The 14,631-nt window shown below is 46.5% G+C and overlaps 1 protein-coding gene across 1 annotated transcript in view; it reads left to right on the top strand.

Moving 5' to 3' along the window:
• Nucleotides 1-14,631, top strand: part of LOC122559238 (collagen alpha-1(VII) chain-like) — a 247,948-nt gene that overhangs the window by 102,326 nt on the left and 130,991 nt on the right. The window contains exons 10-11 of the mRNA XM_087994572.1: nucleotides 7,028-7,183; nucleotides 7,984-8,103. Coding sequence (XP_087850698.1) covers nucleotides 7,028-7,183; nucleotides 7,984-8,103 — 276 coding nt within the window. The remainder of the gene's footprint in view (nucleotides 1-7,027; nucleotides 7,184-7,983; nucleotides 8,104-14,631) is intronic.

The following is a 14,631-nucleotide window of genomic DNA, read 5'->3' as shown; positions in this document are numbered from 1 at the left end:
TTGAAAATCTTCCTAAAATGAGGCACAGGATAAGCTCGAGCAGTTTTTTCTCTCTCAGTAAGATATAGTCCTACAGTCGAGCACTAATGGTGAGCTGGTCAATGCGAGGTCAAGTGGATTGGAGTATAAGAGTAGTGCTGCAACTGTAAAAGGTGCTAGGGAGACCATATCTGCAGTACTGTGAGCAGTTTTGAATCATAGAATCCCTAGTGTGTGGAAGCAGGCCATTCAGACCATCAATTCCATGTCAGCCCTCTGAACCTGCACCCTATCCTCCTCATAACTCTGCATTTCCTATGGCTAATCCACCTAAGCTACACATGGGACAATTTAGCATGGCCAATCCACCTGTGGACTGTGGGAGGAAACCGGAGCACCTGGAGGAAACCCACGCAGACACAGGAAGAGCGTGAGCACTCCACACAGATAGCCAGCCGAGGCTGGAATCGAACCCAGGTTCTTGGCGCCGTGTGGCAGCAGTGCTAACTATTGAGCCATCGTGCCACCCGTTGACACGAGGAAAGATACACTTCCATTGGAGGCAGTTCAGAGAAGGTTCACTAGGATGATCCTTTGTGTGGAAGCATAGTCTTATGAGCAAAGGCTAAACAGGTTGAGACTCTACTCCCTGGGGTTGAGAAGAATGAGAGGTGATCTCATTGAAACACATCCAATTCTTCCAGGGCTTGACAATGTCAATGCTGAGAGGATGTTTCCCCTCACGGGAGAGTCTAGGACCAGAGAGTGTAGTCTCAGAATGAAGGGATGCCAATTTAAGACTAAAATGCAAAGGAATTTCTTCTCTGAGGTCTGTTCCATCGAGAGCTGTGAGGGCGCAGAGTCCTTGTATATATTTAATGTTGAGTTGGATTCTTCTTCAGTGGGGGAATCCAGAGTTACAGAGAAAACACAGGACGATGGACCTGAGGAATGTTGGATCAGCCATGATCCCATTGAATGGCAGAGCAGGCTCGAGGGGCCAAATGGCCAACTCCCGTTTCTATTTCTTATGATCCTATGGGGCAAACTGCAATGGAACAGTTCCTTTTGGTTAGAGGTGAAGGGTTATTCAGGAGAAATGTGGTATAAACTTTAATTTGTGTTCTTCCCTCATTTATGCATTGCCCATTAGTATTTGATGTTGTAAAATAAAGTAAATAAGAGCAGGAGTAGACCATTTGGCTCCGCAAGACCGCTCCGTCATTAAATACAATACTTTCCCATCTGGAAAGACAAAGGTAGCAGATACTGCAAGTTCCCATCCAAGCCTTGCACCATCTTGGTTTGGAAATATATCACTATTTGTTCAGTGTTACCAGGTGAAGGTCCTTCCCTGACAGCATTGTTAGTGTAGTTACACCTCAAGAGACTGCAGTGGTTCAAGAAGGCAGCTCATTAACACCTTCTCCAGGGCAGTTAGGGGTGGGCAGTATGCTGGTCTCATCTGTCATACTTCTATCTTGGGAGACACTAATAAGTAAAAGGTGAAGGAAATGATTGACACGTTATCCTAAGGGTGGAGGACTGACAGGCCGCCTACTTGCAGAATGTTTCAGAGAACACCTCCGGGACACCCGGACCAACCAACCCAACCACCCCGTAGCCCAACACTTTAATTCCCCCTCCCACTCCACCAAGGACATGCAGGTCCTTGGACTCCTCCATCGCCAGACCATGGCAACATGACGGTTGGAGGAAGAGCGCCTCATCTTCTGCCTGGGAACCCTCCAACCACAAGGGATGAACTCAGATTTCTCCAGTTTCCTCATTTCCCCTCCCCCCACATTGTCTCAGTCAAATCCCTCGAACTCCGCACCGCCTTCCTAACCTGCAATCTTCTTCCTGACCTCTCCGCCCCCACCCCACTCCGGCCTATCACGCTCACCTTGACCTCCCTCCACCTATCGCATTTCCAACCCCCCCTCTCCCAAGTCCCTCCTCCCTACCTTTTATCTTAGCCTGCTGGACACACTTTCCTCATTCCTGAAGAAGGGCTTATGCCCGAAACGTCGATTCTCCTGTTCCTTGGATGCTGCCTGACCTGCTGCGCTTTTCCAGCAACACATTTTCAGCTCTGATCTCCAGCATCTGCAGACCTCACTCTCTCCCTGTGTTCTAGATTCCCCCATTAAAGAAAATCAGCCTCTCTGTGTCTAATCTGTTAGGCCAGTCAGAATCTTGGATATTTCAATAACATCACCTCTTGTTCTGCTATACCCCACTCAAACGTACTCAACTTTTCCTCAATGGGCCATTCTCATCCTAGGAACTGATCTCGTTTCCCTTCAGCCTAGCCCCTCCAGTACAAGTAAATCCCTGCCTCCAACTATGGTCTCACCAAAACCCTGGCATTGATCCTAAAGGATAGAAAATGTTCCATTCCCTAATGCTGGCATCCACTAATTGAGGGTGCCCCTTGCAGGTAGCTCCTTCAACAACAGTAACTTGCATTTATATCGCATCTTTAATGAAATAGTCCATCTGTTCCCCAAACCCCCAACCCACAGTGTTACAAAACTGGAATTGTCAATAAGGAGATATCAAGGGAGGTAAGCAACGTCACAGTCAAAGAGCTAGGTTTAAAGGAACACCTTGAGGGAGAAGAAAGAGCTGAGGAGGTTGATGGATGGAATTAAGGCTGAAAATGTGTTGCTGGAAAAGCGCAGCAGGTCAGGCAGCATCCAGGGAACAGGAGAATCGACGTTTCGGGCATAAGCCCTTCTTCAGGATGCTGCCTGACCTGCTGCGCTTTTCCAGCAACACATTTTTAGCTCTGATCTCCAGCATCTGCAGACCTCACTTTCTCCTCCTGGATGGAATTAAGGGGCCATTAAGGTGCTGAGTTGGACTTCCTTTGGTTGAGATAGCTGATCTCAGTCATGAAGCATATGGGAGTGTTGGCAAGGATGGGTGGCAGAAGGGGTGCTGCAATAATGGACTCCCAAGTCCTGGTTGAAAGGTGGGCAGTGCCACCTGGAACCCTCTTCCCATAGCTCTCTGGCGACACTGGCCAGATAGCATGGAGGTTGGAAGAGGGTGAGATCAGTGGTGGCTCTCCAAGGTCATATTTATGGCTGCTGCCTTCTGGGATTTTGCCTGAGGAACTGGGGAGGTGATGGCCTAGTTGTATTATTGCTGGTCTGTTAAATCAGCGACCCAGTAATGTTCTGTGTTCGAATCCCGGAACGGCAGATGGTGTAATATAAATACAATAAATAAGGAATCTGGAGTAAGAGTCTAATGATGACCATGAATTGATTGTTGGAAAAGCCCAGCTGGTTCACTAATGCCCTTCAGGAAAGGAAACTGCCATCCTTACCTGGTCTGGCATACATGTGACTCCCGACCCACAGTAATATGGCTGACTCCACACTGCCCTCTGGGTAATTAGGGATGAGTAATAAATGCTGGCCTGGCCAGCAATGCTCAAATCTCTGTGAATGAATGAATGAAGAAAAAAAAATTCTCCCTCCACGAGAAAGTGACCTCATCTCCTAGAAAGGGGTTAATGGAGGGGAACTTTGATTAAAATCTGGTGGGCCAATCAAACCTACAGTGTAGTATGTCAGGAGTGTGATGGAATACTCACCACTTGTGTGCAGGGCCAACAACACTCAAAAAGCTGAACATCATCCAGGACAAGACGACATGCTTGACACTAGTGTGGAAATCCTGTCCACTATAGATGCACAATAGCAGCAATGTGTACCATCTACATGTTGAAGTGCACAAGTATAGCTACAAGTTCATTTACCAAGAAGAACAAAGGCAACAGCTGTATGGGAACACCATTTTTTCCTTTATTTAGTCACGTGATGAGGGCGTCGTTGGTTGGGCAGGATTTATTGCCCATCCCTAATTGCCCACAGGGCAGTTAAGAATCAACCACAGAAATTTGAGAATTGCTGGCCAGGCCAACATTTATTACTCATCCCTAATTACCCAGAGGGCAGTGTGGAGTCAGCCATATTGCTGTGGGTCTGGAATCACATGTACGCCAGACCGGGTAAGGATGGCAGTTCCATTTCCTGAAGGGCATTAGTGAATCAGATGGGTTTTTCCAACAATCGACAATTGATTCATCATCATTCAACTCTTAATTCCAGATAATTATTGAATTCAAACTCCACCATCTGCTATGGCAGGATTTGAACTCCAGTCCCCAGGATGTTCTGTGGGTCTCTGGATTAACAGTCCAGTGATAATGCCACTCGACCATCGCCTGCCCACGTTATTAACCGCTTCCAACCAACAATAACCATCAATCATTAACAAACTTTGTGCAGCGAGTTTATTAATGATGGCAGTCCAGTAGTTCTCTCTTTATAGTCACAGCTGTGACCCATTCCCATCCCATATAAACCATCCATTTGAACAGATTATAACACAACCTTAAGGCTGTCGTATCCCACGGTGGGAAATGATGGTTTTTACAGATTTCTAAAAATTCATTCATGGAATGTGGACGTTACGTTACTGGCCAGGCCAGTATTTATTATCCATCATCAATTGGCCGGAAGACAGCTGAGAATCGACCACATTACTGTGGGTCTGGAGTTACGTGTAGACCAGACTGGGTAAGGATGGCAGATTTCTTTCCCTAAAGGACAGTAGTGACAGACTATATATTTTAAGACTATACAGTCCTTTGAGCTCAGAGGTAAGACACTACCATTACACCACATGAACCCTTTGCATATAGATATATAGATATTTTCAAATTAACTTGTTCAGGGCAATTGAGATTTGAACCCAGGCGTCCTAGCTCAGAGGAAGGGACATGACCACTGCGCCACAAGTATCCAGTTCCACTCTTTTATTCCTTTTATATCCAGAAGTGCTACTTAAGAAAGTGTTTAGCACGGTTGCCTTCATTGCTCAGACCTTTTGAGAATAGGATTTAGGAGGTCATGTTCAGGTTGTACAGGACAATGGTGAGGCCTCTTCTGGAGTACTGTGTGCAGTTCTGGCCATCCTGTTATAGGATGGTTATTATCAAGCTGGAGACGGTTCAGGAGAGATTTACCAGGATGTTGCTGGGAATGGAAGGTTTGAGATAGGGAGAGGCTGGATAGGCTGGGACTTATTTCACTGGACTTTAGGAGATTGGGGATGTGACCTTACAGAGGTTTTTAAAATTATGAGGGGTATAGATAAGGTAGGATGGAGGATTTCCAGACTTACATATAATGCATATATATAAAGCCCAGCAGCATCTCTACTTACTGTGCAGGCTGAGGAAAGCCCACCTCCCACTCCCCCATCCTCACCACATTCTACAGAGGGTTCATTGAGAGTACCCTGTGCTGCTGCATCACTGCCTGGTTCGGGAATTGCATCATCTTGGATCGTAAAACCCAGTGAGGACAGCTGAGAGGATCATCACGGTCTCCCTTCCCTCCATTACAGACATTTACTCCATATGCTGTATCTGAGAGTATTGTGGAAGACCCCACATACCCCTCACTCAAACTCTTCTCCCTCCTGCCATCTGGCAGAAGATATTGGAGCATTCGCTCTCTCACGGCCAGATTTGTAACAGTTTCTTCCCCTAAGCCATCAGGCTCCTTAACACATTATGATCGGACTCTTTCCCACCTGAAATTCCTTGCAAGACTTCAAATTGCTGCTCGAAAAATGTCTATTATTTATCATTCTTCTATTACACTATAACTTGTGTATTTTGTGCTTCTTATGCACTTTGTGCCACCCTGTGTGCGATTATGTAGTTTGTGCTGTCCATGTAGCACCCTCGGTCCTGGAGGAACACTGTCTTGTTTGTATTGTATCAGTTGAATATGGTAGCAATGACAAATAAAAAGTTACTGTACTCTACGTCGTAAATATTCTGTGATCGACCTATATACAGATATCCTTGCACATCTCTGGAATAGGTAAGACTTGCACTCAGGCCTCCTAGCTGACAGGTGGGGGCATTATCACTGCATTGTGTATGTGCCTGCGTTAGTCAAAACGTTAGCTCACCATCACCTTTTCCACGGTAGTCAGGAAATGGGTAATTAATGCTAGCCCAGCCCTGACACTATGCGAATGAAGAAAATATTTTTAAAAATTGCTTAACTATTGATCTCACCGACATGTGTTGCATTTTGGGAGGTCGTCTACAAAAAGAAAGCAGACAGTAAGTGGCAGGGGCATTGATATACAGAAGGATCTTGGGGATGCCACTCTGCAGCTCCCTCAAAGTGGCAACACAAGTGGATTTTGTGGTAAAGAAAGCATATGGCACGCTTGCCTTCGTCAGTCAGAATTTGTAGGTGCCAGTGTTGGAATGGGGTGGGCAAAGTTAAAAATCATACAACACCAGATTATAGTCCCAACGGGTTTATTTGAAAGCACTAGCTTTTGAGGCGCTGCTTCTTTATCAGGTGATTGACAAAGGGGAGCACCTCGAAAGCTAGTGCTTCCAAATAAACCCATTGGAGTATAACCTGGTGTTGTGTGATTTTTAACTTTATAGGTCAGAGCAGTGAGTATTAATAGTGTGGATGATCAGAGTCTTTATTCCAGGGTGGAAATGTCGAATACTGGAGTGGTGGTGGCTGGGGGTTAGGATTGACGTGAGAGAGGCAAGGAAAATTTAATTACACAGAGAGTGGTAGATAGTCAGAATGTGTTGTCAAGGGAGGTAGTAAAAGCAGAAACGAAGCAGTGTTTGAGACATATAGACAGACACATGAACACGCAGGGAATAGCGAGATACAGACCATGTGCAAGCAGGTGGGATTTAGAAAGGCATCATAGTCAGCACATAGATGGTGGGCTGAAGGGTCTGTTCGTGGGCTGTACAGTTCTATGTGTAGGATTCTTAGCACTTGACTCGGTAAAGTCTGACCAACCTGCTCCCCCGTTATCTTAAAAACAACTGATATAAATTGACCTTGTTAATTCTGTTGCTGGCTGACCTTTTGTGGAAATGCCTTAAAAAAGCAATTGTACAATTTTGAGTGAAATTTTGTTTTTCTTTGGTTGCGATTGCACTCCCCCGTCCACCCACCGTACACAGGTGACACAGACACACAACTGGAGGAGAAGACCCTGAGGTCGAATGCCAACTCCTTCATCCTTGAAGAGTTACTGCCAGACACAGAGTACGACATTACCATTCATCCCATCTACCCGAGGAATACAGCAGCACCGACCTCAATCTCTGGCAGGACTTGTAAGTGCCCGAAACCTCCAAAAGAGGAGAAAGTGATCTATGTCTTGATGTTGCGCCTTCTTTTAAAATGTTGGGTGTTAGTAGTTGCCTGGTTCAATCACTATTGCAACCCTTCAATTCCTTAGATTTAATGGTGCCAACGTTTAGCACCAACTTCCTGTGCAGTGTAAATTGTCGCTCCCTTTCAAATTTGTTGTTCTTGTGTCTGTCCTGATGAGAGAAAGGGGAAAAGAGTCAACATCATTTCTCTTTCTTTAGCAGTTTTTAAAAAATGCATTTAATCTGGAGCTCAAACATAATAGCGCAAAGGTGTCACTGGGAGAATTTATTGTTCTTGAGATCATTTGCTTGATGCAGGTGTGTGTGTGTGTACATAAATGTATGCGTGTATATGTGTCTGTGGTGTGTGTGTATAGATGTATGTAAATACATGTATGTGTATAGGGGTGTGTATGTGCGTATATGTTTCTCACGTATGTACACACATGTATGTGTTTGTATGGGGGGGGGGGTGTGTGCGCGTGTGTACGTGTGTGTGTGTACATATACACGTGTGTGTGTGTGTGTGTGTGTATGTGTGTAAGTCCAATCTTAAAAAGAATGCTTTACAGAATAATGTAGCACAGAAGGAGGCTATTGGGTCTGTCATGCTGTGCCAGCTCTTGAAACAACAATGTAATTATTTTGTTAGACAGACAACAGAGGGGAAGGTGAACTGGGGGAGCAGTTGCTGCTGAGCAGGCCCCAAGCCGCTGTGAAGCAAAGGAAAACCCAACGTGTGTGTGTTTTTGTGGTTTCAGTGCCTCTGGAATCGGTGCAACAATTGACCGTTCACAACGTGACTCCGCAGAGCGTGCGGGTGTCATGGAGGAGAGTGAGTGGCATTTCAGGCTATCAACTGAAGTGGGGACCATCCGCAGGTAAGATCAGAGCGAGGCAGGAGGAGGCCGGTCTGCCCTTCAGGCCTGCTCTCCCAATAAACGTTTATTAAGGGTCAGATGGAAATGTAGAGCTGAGAGGCCTCAATACGATCAATCTTATTGAATCGTGGGGCAGCTCTGAGGAGGAGAATGGCCTCCGCTTGTTCTTAATTCCTACATTTGTATAAAGGTTATGGCTTGACACCACAAAAGAAAACTATTATGGCTTAAGGGTGTCTGACGTACAGCGGTAGTGCCCCTACCAATAGCCCAAGAGGTTCAGGTTCAAGTCCCACCTGCTCCAGAGTTAAGTGATAACATCTCCGAACAGATTGATTAGAAAAAGATCGAAATTGTGGTTGACACCTTCGAGGCATTGCGGTGGAGGGGTGGGCGCAGAGGCTGGATGCATTATCTCCCCTTCCCTCTTGGACCCTTCTGTTTTCGGGTCATAGAGACAGACCCTTTGGTCTAACCCGTCCATGCCGACCAGATATCCCATCTCAATTGAGTCCCACCTGCCAGCACCCAGCCCATATCCCTCCAAACCCTTCCTATTCATATACCCATCCAAATGCCTCTTAAATGTTGCAATTGTATCAGCCTCCACTACATCCTCTGGCAGCTCATTCCATATTCTAGATCAGTGGTGCTGGAAGAGCACAGCAATTCAGGCAGCATCACCACTGATCTAGAATCTGGTTTCCAGCATCTGCAGTCATTGTTTTTACCCAGCTCATTCCATACTCGTACCATCCTCTGCGTGAAAAAGTTGCCCCTGAGGTCTCTTTTATATCTTTCCCCTCTCACCGTAAACCTATGACTTCTAGTTCTGGACTCCCCCACCCCAGGGAAAAGACTTTGTCTATTTACCCTATCCATGTCCCTCATGATTTTATAAACCTCTATAAAGCCATCCCTCAGCCTCTGACGCTCCAGGTAAAACAGCCCCAGCCTATTCAACCTCTCCCTAGAACTCAAACCCTCCAACCCTGGCAACATTCTTGTAAATTTTTTCTGAATCCTTTCAAGTTTCACAACATCTTTCCAATAGGAAGGAGACTAAAATTGCACGCAATATTCCAACAGTGACCTGTTCAGCTGCAACATGACCTCCCAACTCCTGTACTCAATACTCTGACCAATAAAGGAAAGCATACCAAATGCTTTCTTCACTATCCTATCTACCTACGACTCCACTTTCAAGGAGTTTTGTTATTGTTAAGTCATTAATTGGTTAGTTTGTCAAGCGGGTCATTTGGTGCTGTGCTAATTAATGAAGATTATGGTAGATCGCATGTGGATGGCTGTAAGTCCCCTTTCCTGCCAGCGGCCCATGACCCTTCACTTCCTTGACAGTAAAAGCCTTGAATGCTCTGATTAACCCAGTCTCCCGTCCTCTTTAGGACAGAGAATCCTCACTTCCATTGCTCTTCAAACAGACCAGTGCGGGCCCAGTCACCCTGCCCCAGGTCCTTATCCAGTAAACGCAACTGGAACGTGATGGGATTCGGGCATGACAGTGATGCCCTCCTCGGTCGAATTGCCGACTGCCTCTTGCTGCCCGGGCTCACTGGTGAAACATTTGGTTACGATTTGCCCAGTGCAACACACTCAGCAATTACAGGAAGTGGGGTCAGTGGGTAGAAATTGTGACTGAAGTCAGCCCTGTCTGAGGAATTCACTTAAAAGTTTTCCCAGAGCTGAAACTATCTCCATTGAGGGGAAATAATGCTTCTGTGTTACTTTGGGCTTAGAAGGGTCGAACTATGTAGAAGCGTTTTCTTTCTAGTTAAAAATAGTAAGTGAGAGTGTAAGAGAGAGCTTTATTGTCTGCTAAAGGGACTGTAGCCTAGAGTTGGCCGCAATTCAGGGAGTTCAAGCTCAGCTGGCATTCAGTTTGACAACCAGAACTCTGCTGCTTCAGGTCTTTTCTGTGAGGAAAGCGGGAACTTTGTTCTCTCAGTACAAGCCCCTGTTTGTGTTGTTGAACCAAACGGTGACCCCCCCACATCCTCTCTTATCGTGCTCTCCCCCCAGTCACCATCATCAACCACGTTTAGCCACTGCGTGTTTGTAGATGTTTAACACTTTACAGAGCCTGCCTCACAAATGTTCTGGTTCACCCACCCTGCCCCTGCCATGCTCACTGATTTATGTCAGTCCTGCAACATCTTGACTTTTAAAATAAACAGTCTTGTTTACCTGGACCATCTCTGACACCTCCCTCCCCTTCCTGGACCTCTCCATCTCCATTAATGACGACCGACTTGACACTGACATTTTTTACAAATCCACCGACTCCCACAGCTACCTGGATTACACCTCTTCCCACCCTACCTCTTGCAAAAATGCCATCCCGTAATCCCAATTCCTCCGCCGTATCTGCTCCCAGGAGGACCAGTTCCACCACAGAACACACCAGATGGCCTCCTTCTTTAGAGACCGCAATTTCCCTTCTCACGTGGTTAAAGATGCCCTCCAACGCATCTCGTACACATCCCGCACCTCCGCCCTCAGACCCCACCCCTCCAACCACACCGCCCTGTGGCCCAACATTTCAACTCTGAGCTGAAAATGTGTTGCTGGAAGAAGGGCTTATGCCCGAAACGTCGATTCTCCTGTTCCCTGGATGCTGCCTGACCTGCTGCGCTTTTCCAGCAACACATTTTCAGCTCTGATCTCCAGCATCTGCAGACCTCACTTTCTCCTCCAACATTTCAACTCCCCCTGCCGAGGACATGGAGGTTTTGGGCCTCCTTCACGGCTGCTCCCTCACCACCAGACGCCTGGGGGAAGAACGCCTCATCTTCCGCCTCGGAACACTTCAACCCCAGGGCATCAATGTGGACTTCAACAGTTTCCTCATTTCTCCTTCCCCCACCTCACCCTAGTTCCAAACTTCCAGCTCAGCACTGTCCCCATGACTTGTCCGGACTTGTTCTACCTGCTTATCTCCTTTTCCACCTATCCACTCCACCCTCTCCTCCCTGACCTATCACCTTCATCCCCTCCCCCACTCACCTATTGTACTCTATGCTACTTTCTCCCCACCCCCACCCTCCTCTAGCTTATCTCTCCACGCTTCAGGCTCTCTGTTTTTATTCCTGATGAAGGGCTTTTGCCCGATTCGTCGATTTCACTGCTCCTTGGATGCTGCCTGAACTGCTGTGCTCTTCCAGCACCACTAATCCAGAATCTGGTTTCCAGCACCTGCAGTCATTGTTTTTACCCAGTCTTGATTTCAAGTCCCTCTGAGGCCTCACCACCCACTGCCTCCTCCTCTGGATCTCTCTAACTTCCCTCAATTTCCTGCATTTTACCAGTTTGTTTTTACTTCATTTATGGGACGTGTGGGGTCACTGGCAAGACCATCCATTGTTGCCCATTCCTCATTCCCATTGAGCTGAGTGGCCATTGACCAACCAAGAGGTCAGTTAAAAACCAGTCCCGTTAACATGGTTCTGGAGCCACGTGTAGGCCAGACCGGGTAAGGATGGCAGCTCTCCCTTCCTCACGGCTGTTAGTGAGCCAGTAGGGTTCTTTACAACCATCAACGATGGTGTCCTGGTCACTATCACCGGGACTAGCTTTGTGGTTCAATATTGTTTATAAATTGAATTTAAATTCCATTAGCTGCCGTGTTGGGACTTGAACCCATGTCTCCACAGAACAAGATTGGATATTTGGGTTATAAGTGTAGGGGTGTTACCAGTCTGTTACCTCTTGAGCATCCTTCATTGCTCCCCCCATTGGCAGATGGACCTTCGAAGGCCCCTGGGCATGGTATTCCCTCCCTAAACCTCTCTGCTCATATAGTACAAATGGTGACGTCAACCATTAACAGCTTGTGGTTGGGGTGATTTGCTGACACCATTCTCTTTCCTTGACTGACAAAGGGCCAATGGCTATTTAAAGCAATGGCAGCTCAGCCACTGCTGAATCTTCATAAGACGCTCTTGTCTTAAGCAAGATGTAGTTGATTCAATGATAGTAACTAGGAGTAAAAGTAATGTCAAAAAGTATGGTGCTGGAAAAACACAGCCGATCAGGCAGCATCTGAGGAGCAGGAGAGTTGACGTTTCAGGCATAAGATCTTCATCAGGAATGTTGGTGGTGGGGGGACAATGGGGGCTGAGAGATAAATGGGGGCGCGGCTGCGGGGAGGGTAGCTAGGAAGGCGATAGGTAGATGAAGGTTGTGGGTGATGGTGATAGGTCGGAGAGGAGGGTGGAGCGGATAGTTGGGAAGCAAGATGGACAGGTAGGATAGTTCAAGAGGGCAGTGGAGGGTTGGAGGGTACGAATAAAGTTAGTAAGTTAAACATCAGTACAAAGACCATTGGGAGATCTGTGGTTATCACCCTATGAGGTCCTAACATATTCTAGAGCTACAGGTCATACTTTGAAAATAAGGAGTCACTCATTTAAAACTGAGATGAGGGTTTAAAACCTCAGAGAGTCAGGAGTCTTTGCAATCCCCTTCCTCAAGAGAGAGTGCGGAATTTTCAGATATTTTTAAGGTAGAGGCAGGTAGATTCTTCATGGCCAAGGGATTGAAAGATTATGCAGGAATGTAGAGTTGAGGTTAAAATCAGATCAACAATGATAGTATTGAATGACACATCAGGCTGGGAGGGCTGAATGGCCTCCACTTGTTCCTTGTTCACACGTCCTGCCTTCTGTCCCCAACCCAATATCGTGGGACACCCATCTGATTTGGTCGAGATGAAGTTCTAATATTACCCCTTTCAGAACCATTACTTTACTCCTGCTTTAAGACATTCCTCTTCGATCAGGCTTTGGTTGCCTGACCTCCTCAAGCTCTCCTCACTCGAGTGTCAAACGTTGCTTGATGGTACCTCCTGTGCAGACTTGGATTTGCGTGTCAGGCCCTATGTAATTGCAAGTTGTTTTCTTCCTCGTGTGAGTGAACATTAAATAAGCTACTTGAAAGTGGGATTTATGATCGAGCACAGTACTGTCTTTCATGTCACGAGTTTTCAAGTCAGGAGATGTGATGCAGGAAATCCAACAGATTTTTTAATTTCAATGTTCCTGAACATAGGGCATGGGCTGAGGTCCAGTCACTGTCTCTGCTGAATTGCTACTGGTCTGTTAAATTCTTCATACGTTGTCTGAGTTGGTTTTTCATTGTTTTGTGCACAGCTGCTGGTTGGTCACGGTAGCTTAGTGACAATGTTGCTGACTGAGTATTCCAGATAATTCAAAAGCCATGTTTTCAAACCGTGCCATGAGGAAGTTGAAACCAGTGAATTGGTGCCTATTGTGTCTATTTGGCTCCCGACCTGTACTCAGCTGGTCCCATTCTCCCATTCTACCTCCACTGAAAATGAAGAGCTCACATCACCGACGTTGACTGCGGACCTATCAGATTGTCATAAAAAACAAAATACAGCAGATGCTGGAGAACTGAAATAAAGACAGAAGATGCTGGAGAACCTCAGCAAGTCTGGCAGCATCTGAGGAGAGAGAAACACAGTTAATGCTTTGACTCTGGTCTGACTCGTCTTCCAAACTTCTGGTTTTGTAGATTTAAAAACTCACCTGGTTCACTGACGTCTTCCAGGGAAGGGAATTCTGCTACCCAAAACGGTAGCAGAAATTGGTTCTTAACTCCTCCCAGAGATGGAAAGGGGTCCACTAGTGGTAATATCACTGGACTAGTAACGATTGGATTGTAGATTCCCTACAGTGCAGAAGGAGGCTCTTCAGCCCATCAAGTCTGCACCAACCCTTAGAAGACCTTACCAGTCAATCCCCATAATCCTGTATTTAACATGGCCAGTCCACCTAACCTGCACGCCTTTGGACTGTGGGAGGAAATCCACACAGGGAGAATGTGCAAACTCTAAACACACAGTCACCTGAGGCTAGAATCGAACCCAGGTCCCTGGCACGGTGAGGCTAATGCTTTGGGGATATGGGTTAAAATCCCTTAACAGCCGCTGGTGGAATTTGAATTCTATCAACTCATTTGAGACTAAAAACTTGTCTGAACACTAGTTATCGCTGAATGATCATTCATTGTCAGGAGAACCCCACAGATTCTTCAGACAATTGTGCCAGTGGCTCAGGGGTTAGCACTGCTGCCTCACCGCGCCAGGGGCCTGGGTTCGATTCCAGCCTCGGGCGACTGTCTGTGTGGAGTTTGCACATTCTCCCTGTGTCTGTGTGGGTTTCCTCCAGGTGCTCTGGTTTCCTCCCATAATCCAAAGATGTGCAGGATAGTTGAATTGGCTGTGCTAAATTGCCCATAGTGTTCAGGGACGTGTAGGGTAGGCGCATTAGTCAGGGGTAAATGTCGAGTAATAAGGTAGAGGAATGGGTTTGGGTAGGCCATTCTTCGAAGGGTCCATGTGGACTTATTGAGCCTAATGGCCTGTTTCCACACAGTAGGGATACTATTTTTTAAAAAATCACTAATGTCCTTTACTGAAGAAAACTGGTCTACATGTGACTCCAGACCCACTGTAACATGGTTGACCTTAACTGCCCTCTGAAATGG

The sequence above is a fragment of the Chiloscyllium plagiosum genome, unplaced genomic scaffold (assembly GCF_037043375.1).
Source record: "Chiloscyllium plagiosum isolate Xiang-an unplaced genomic scaffold, Cpla_swu_hap1 HiC_scaffold_14, whole genome shotgun sequence".
In the NCBI taxonomy this organism is placed as follows: Eukaryota; Metazoa; Chordata; class Chondrichthyes; order Orectolobiformes; family Hemiscylliidae; genus Chiloscyllium; species Chiloscyllium plagiosum.
Note: the sequence above shows the minus strand (reverse complement) of the source record. Positions and strands in the feature narration are given on the sequence as shown.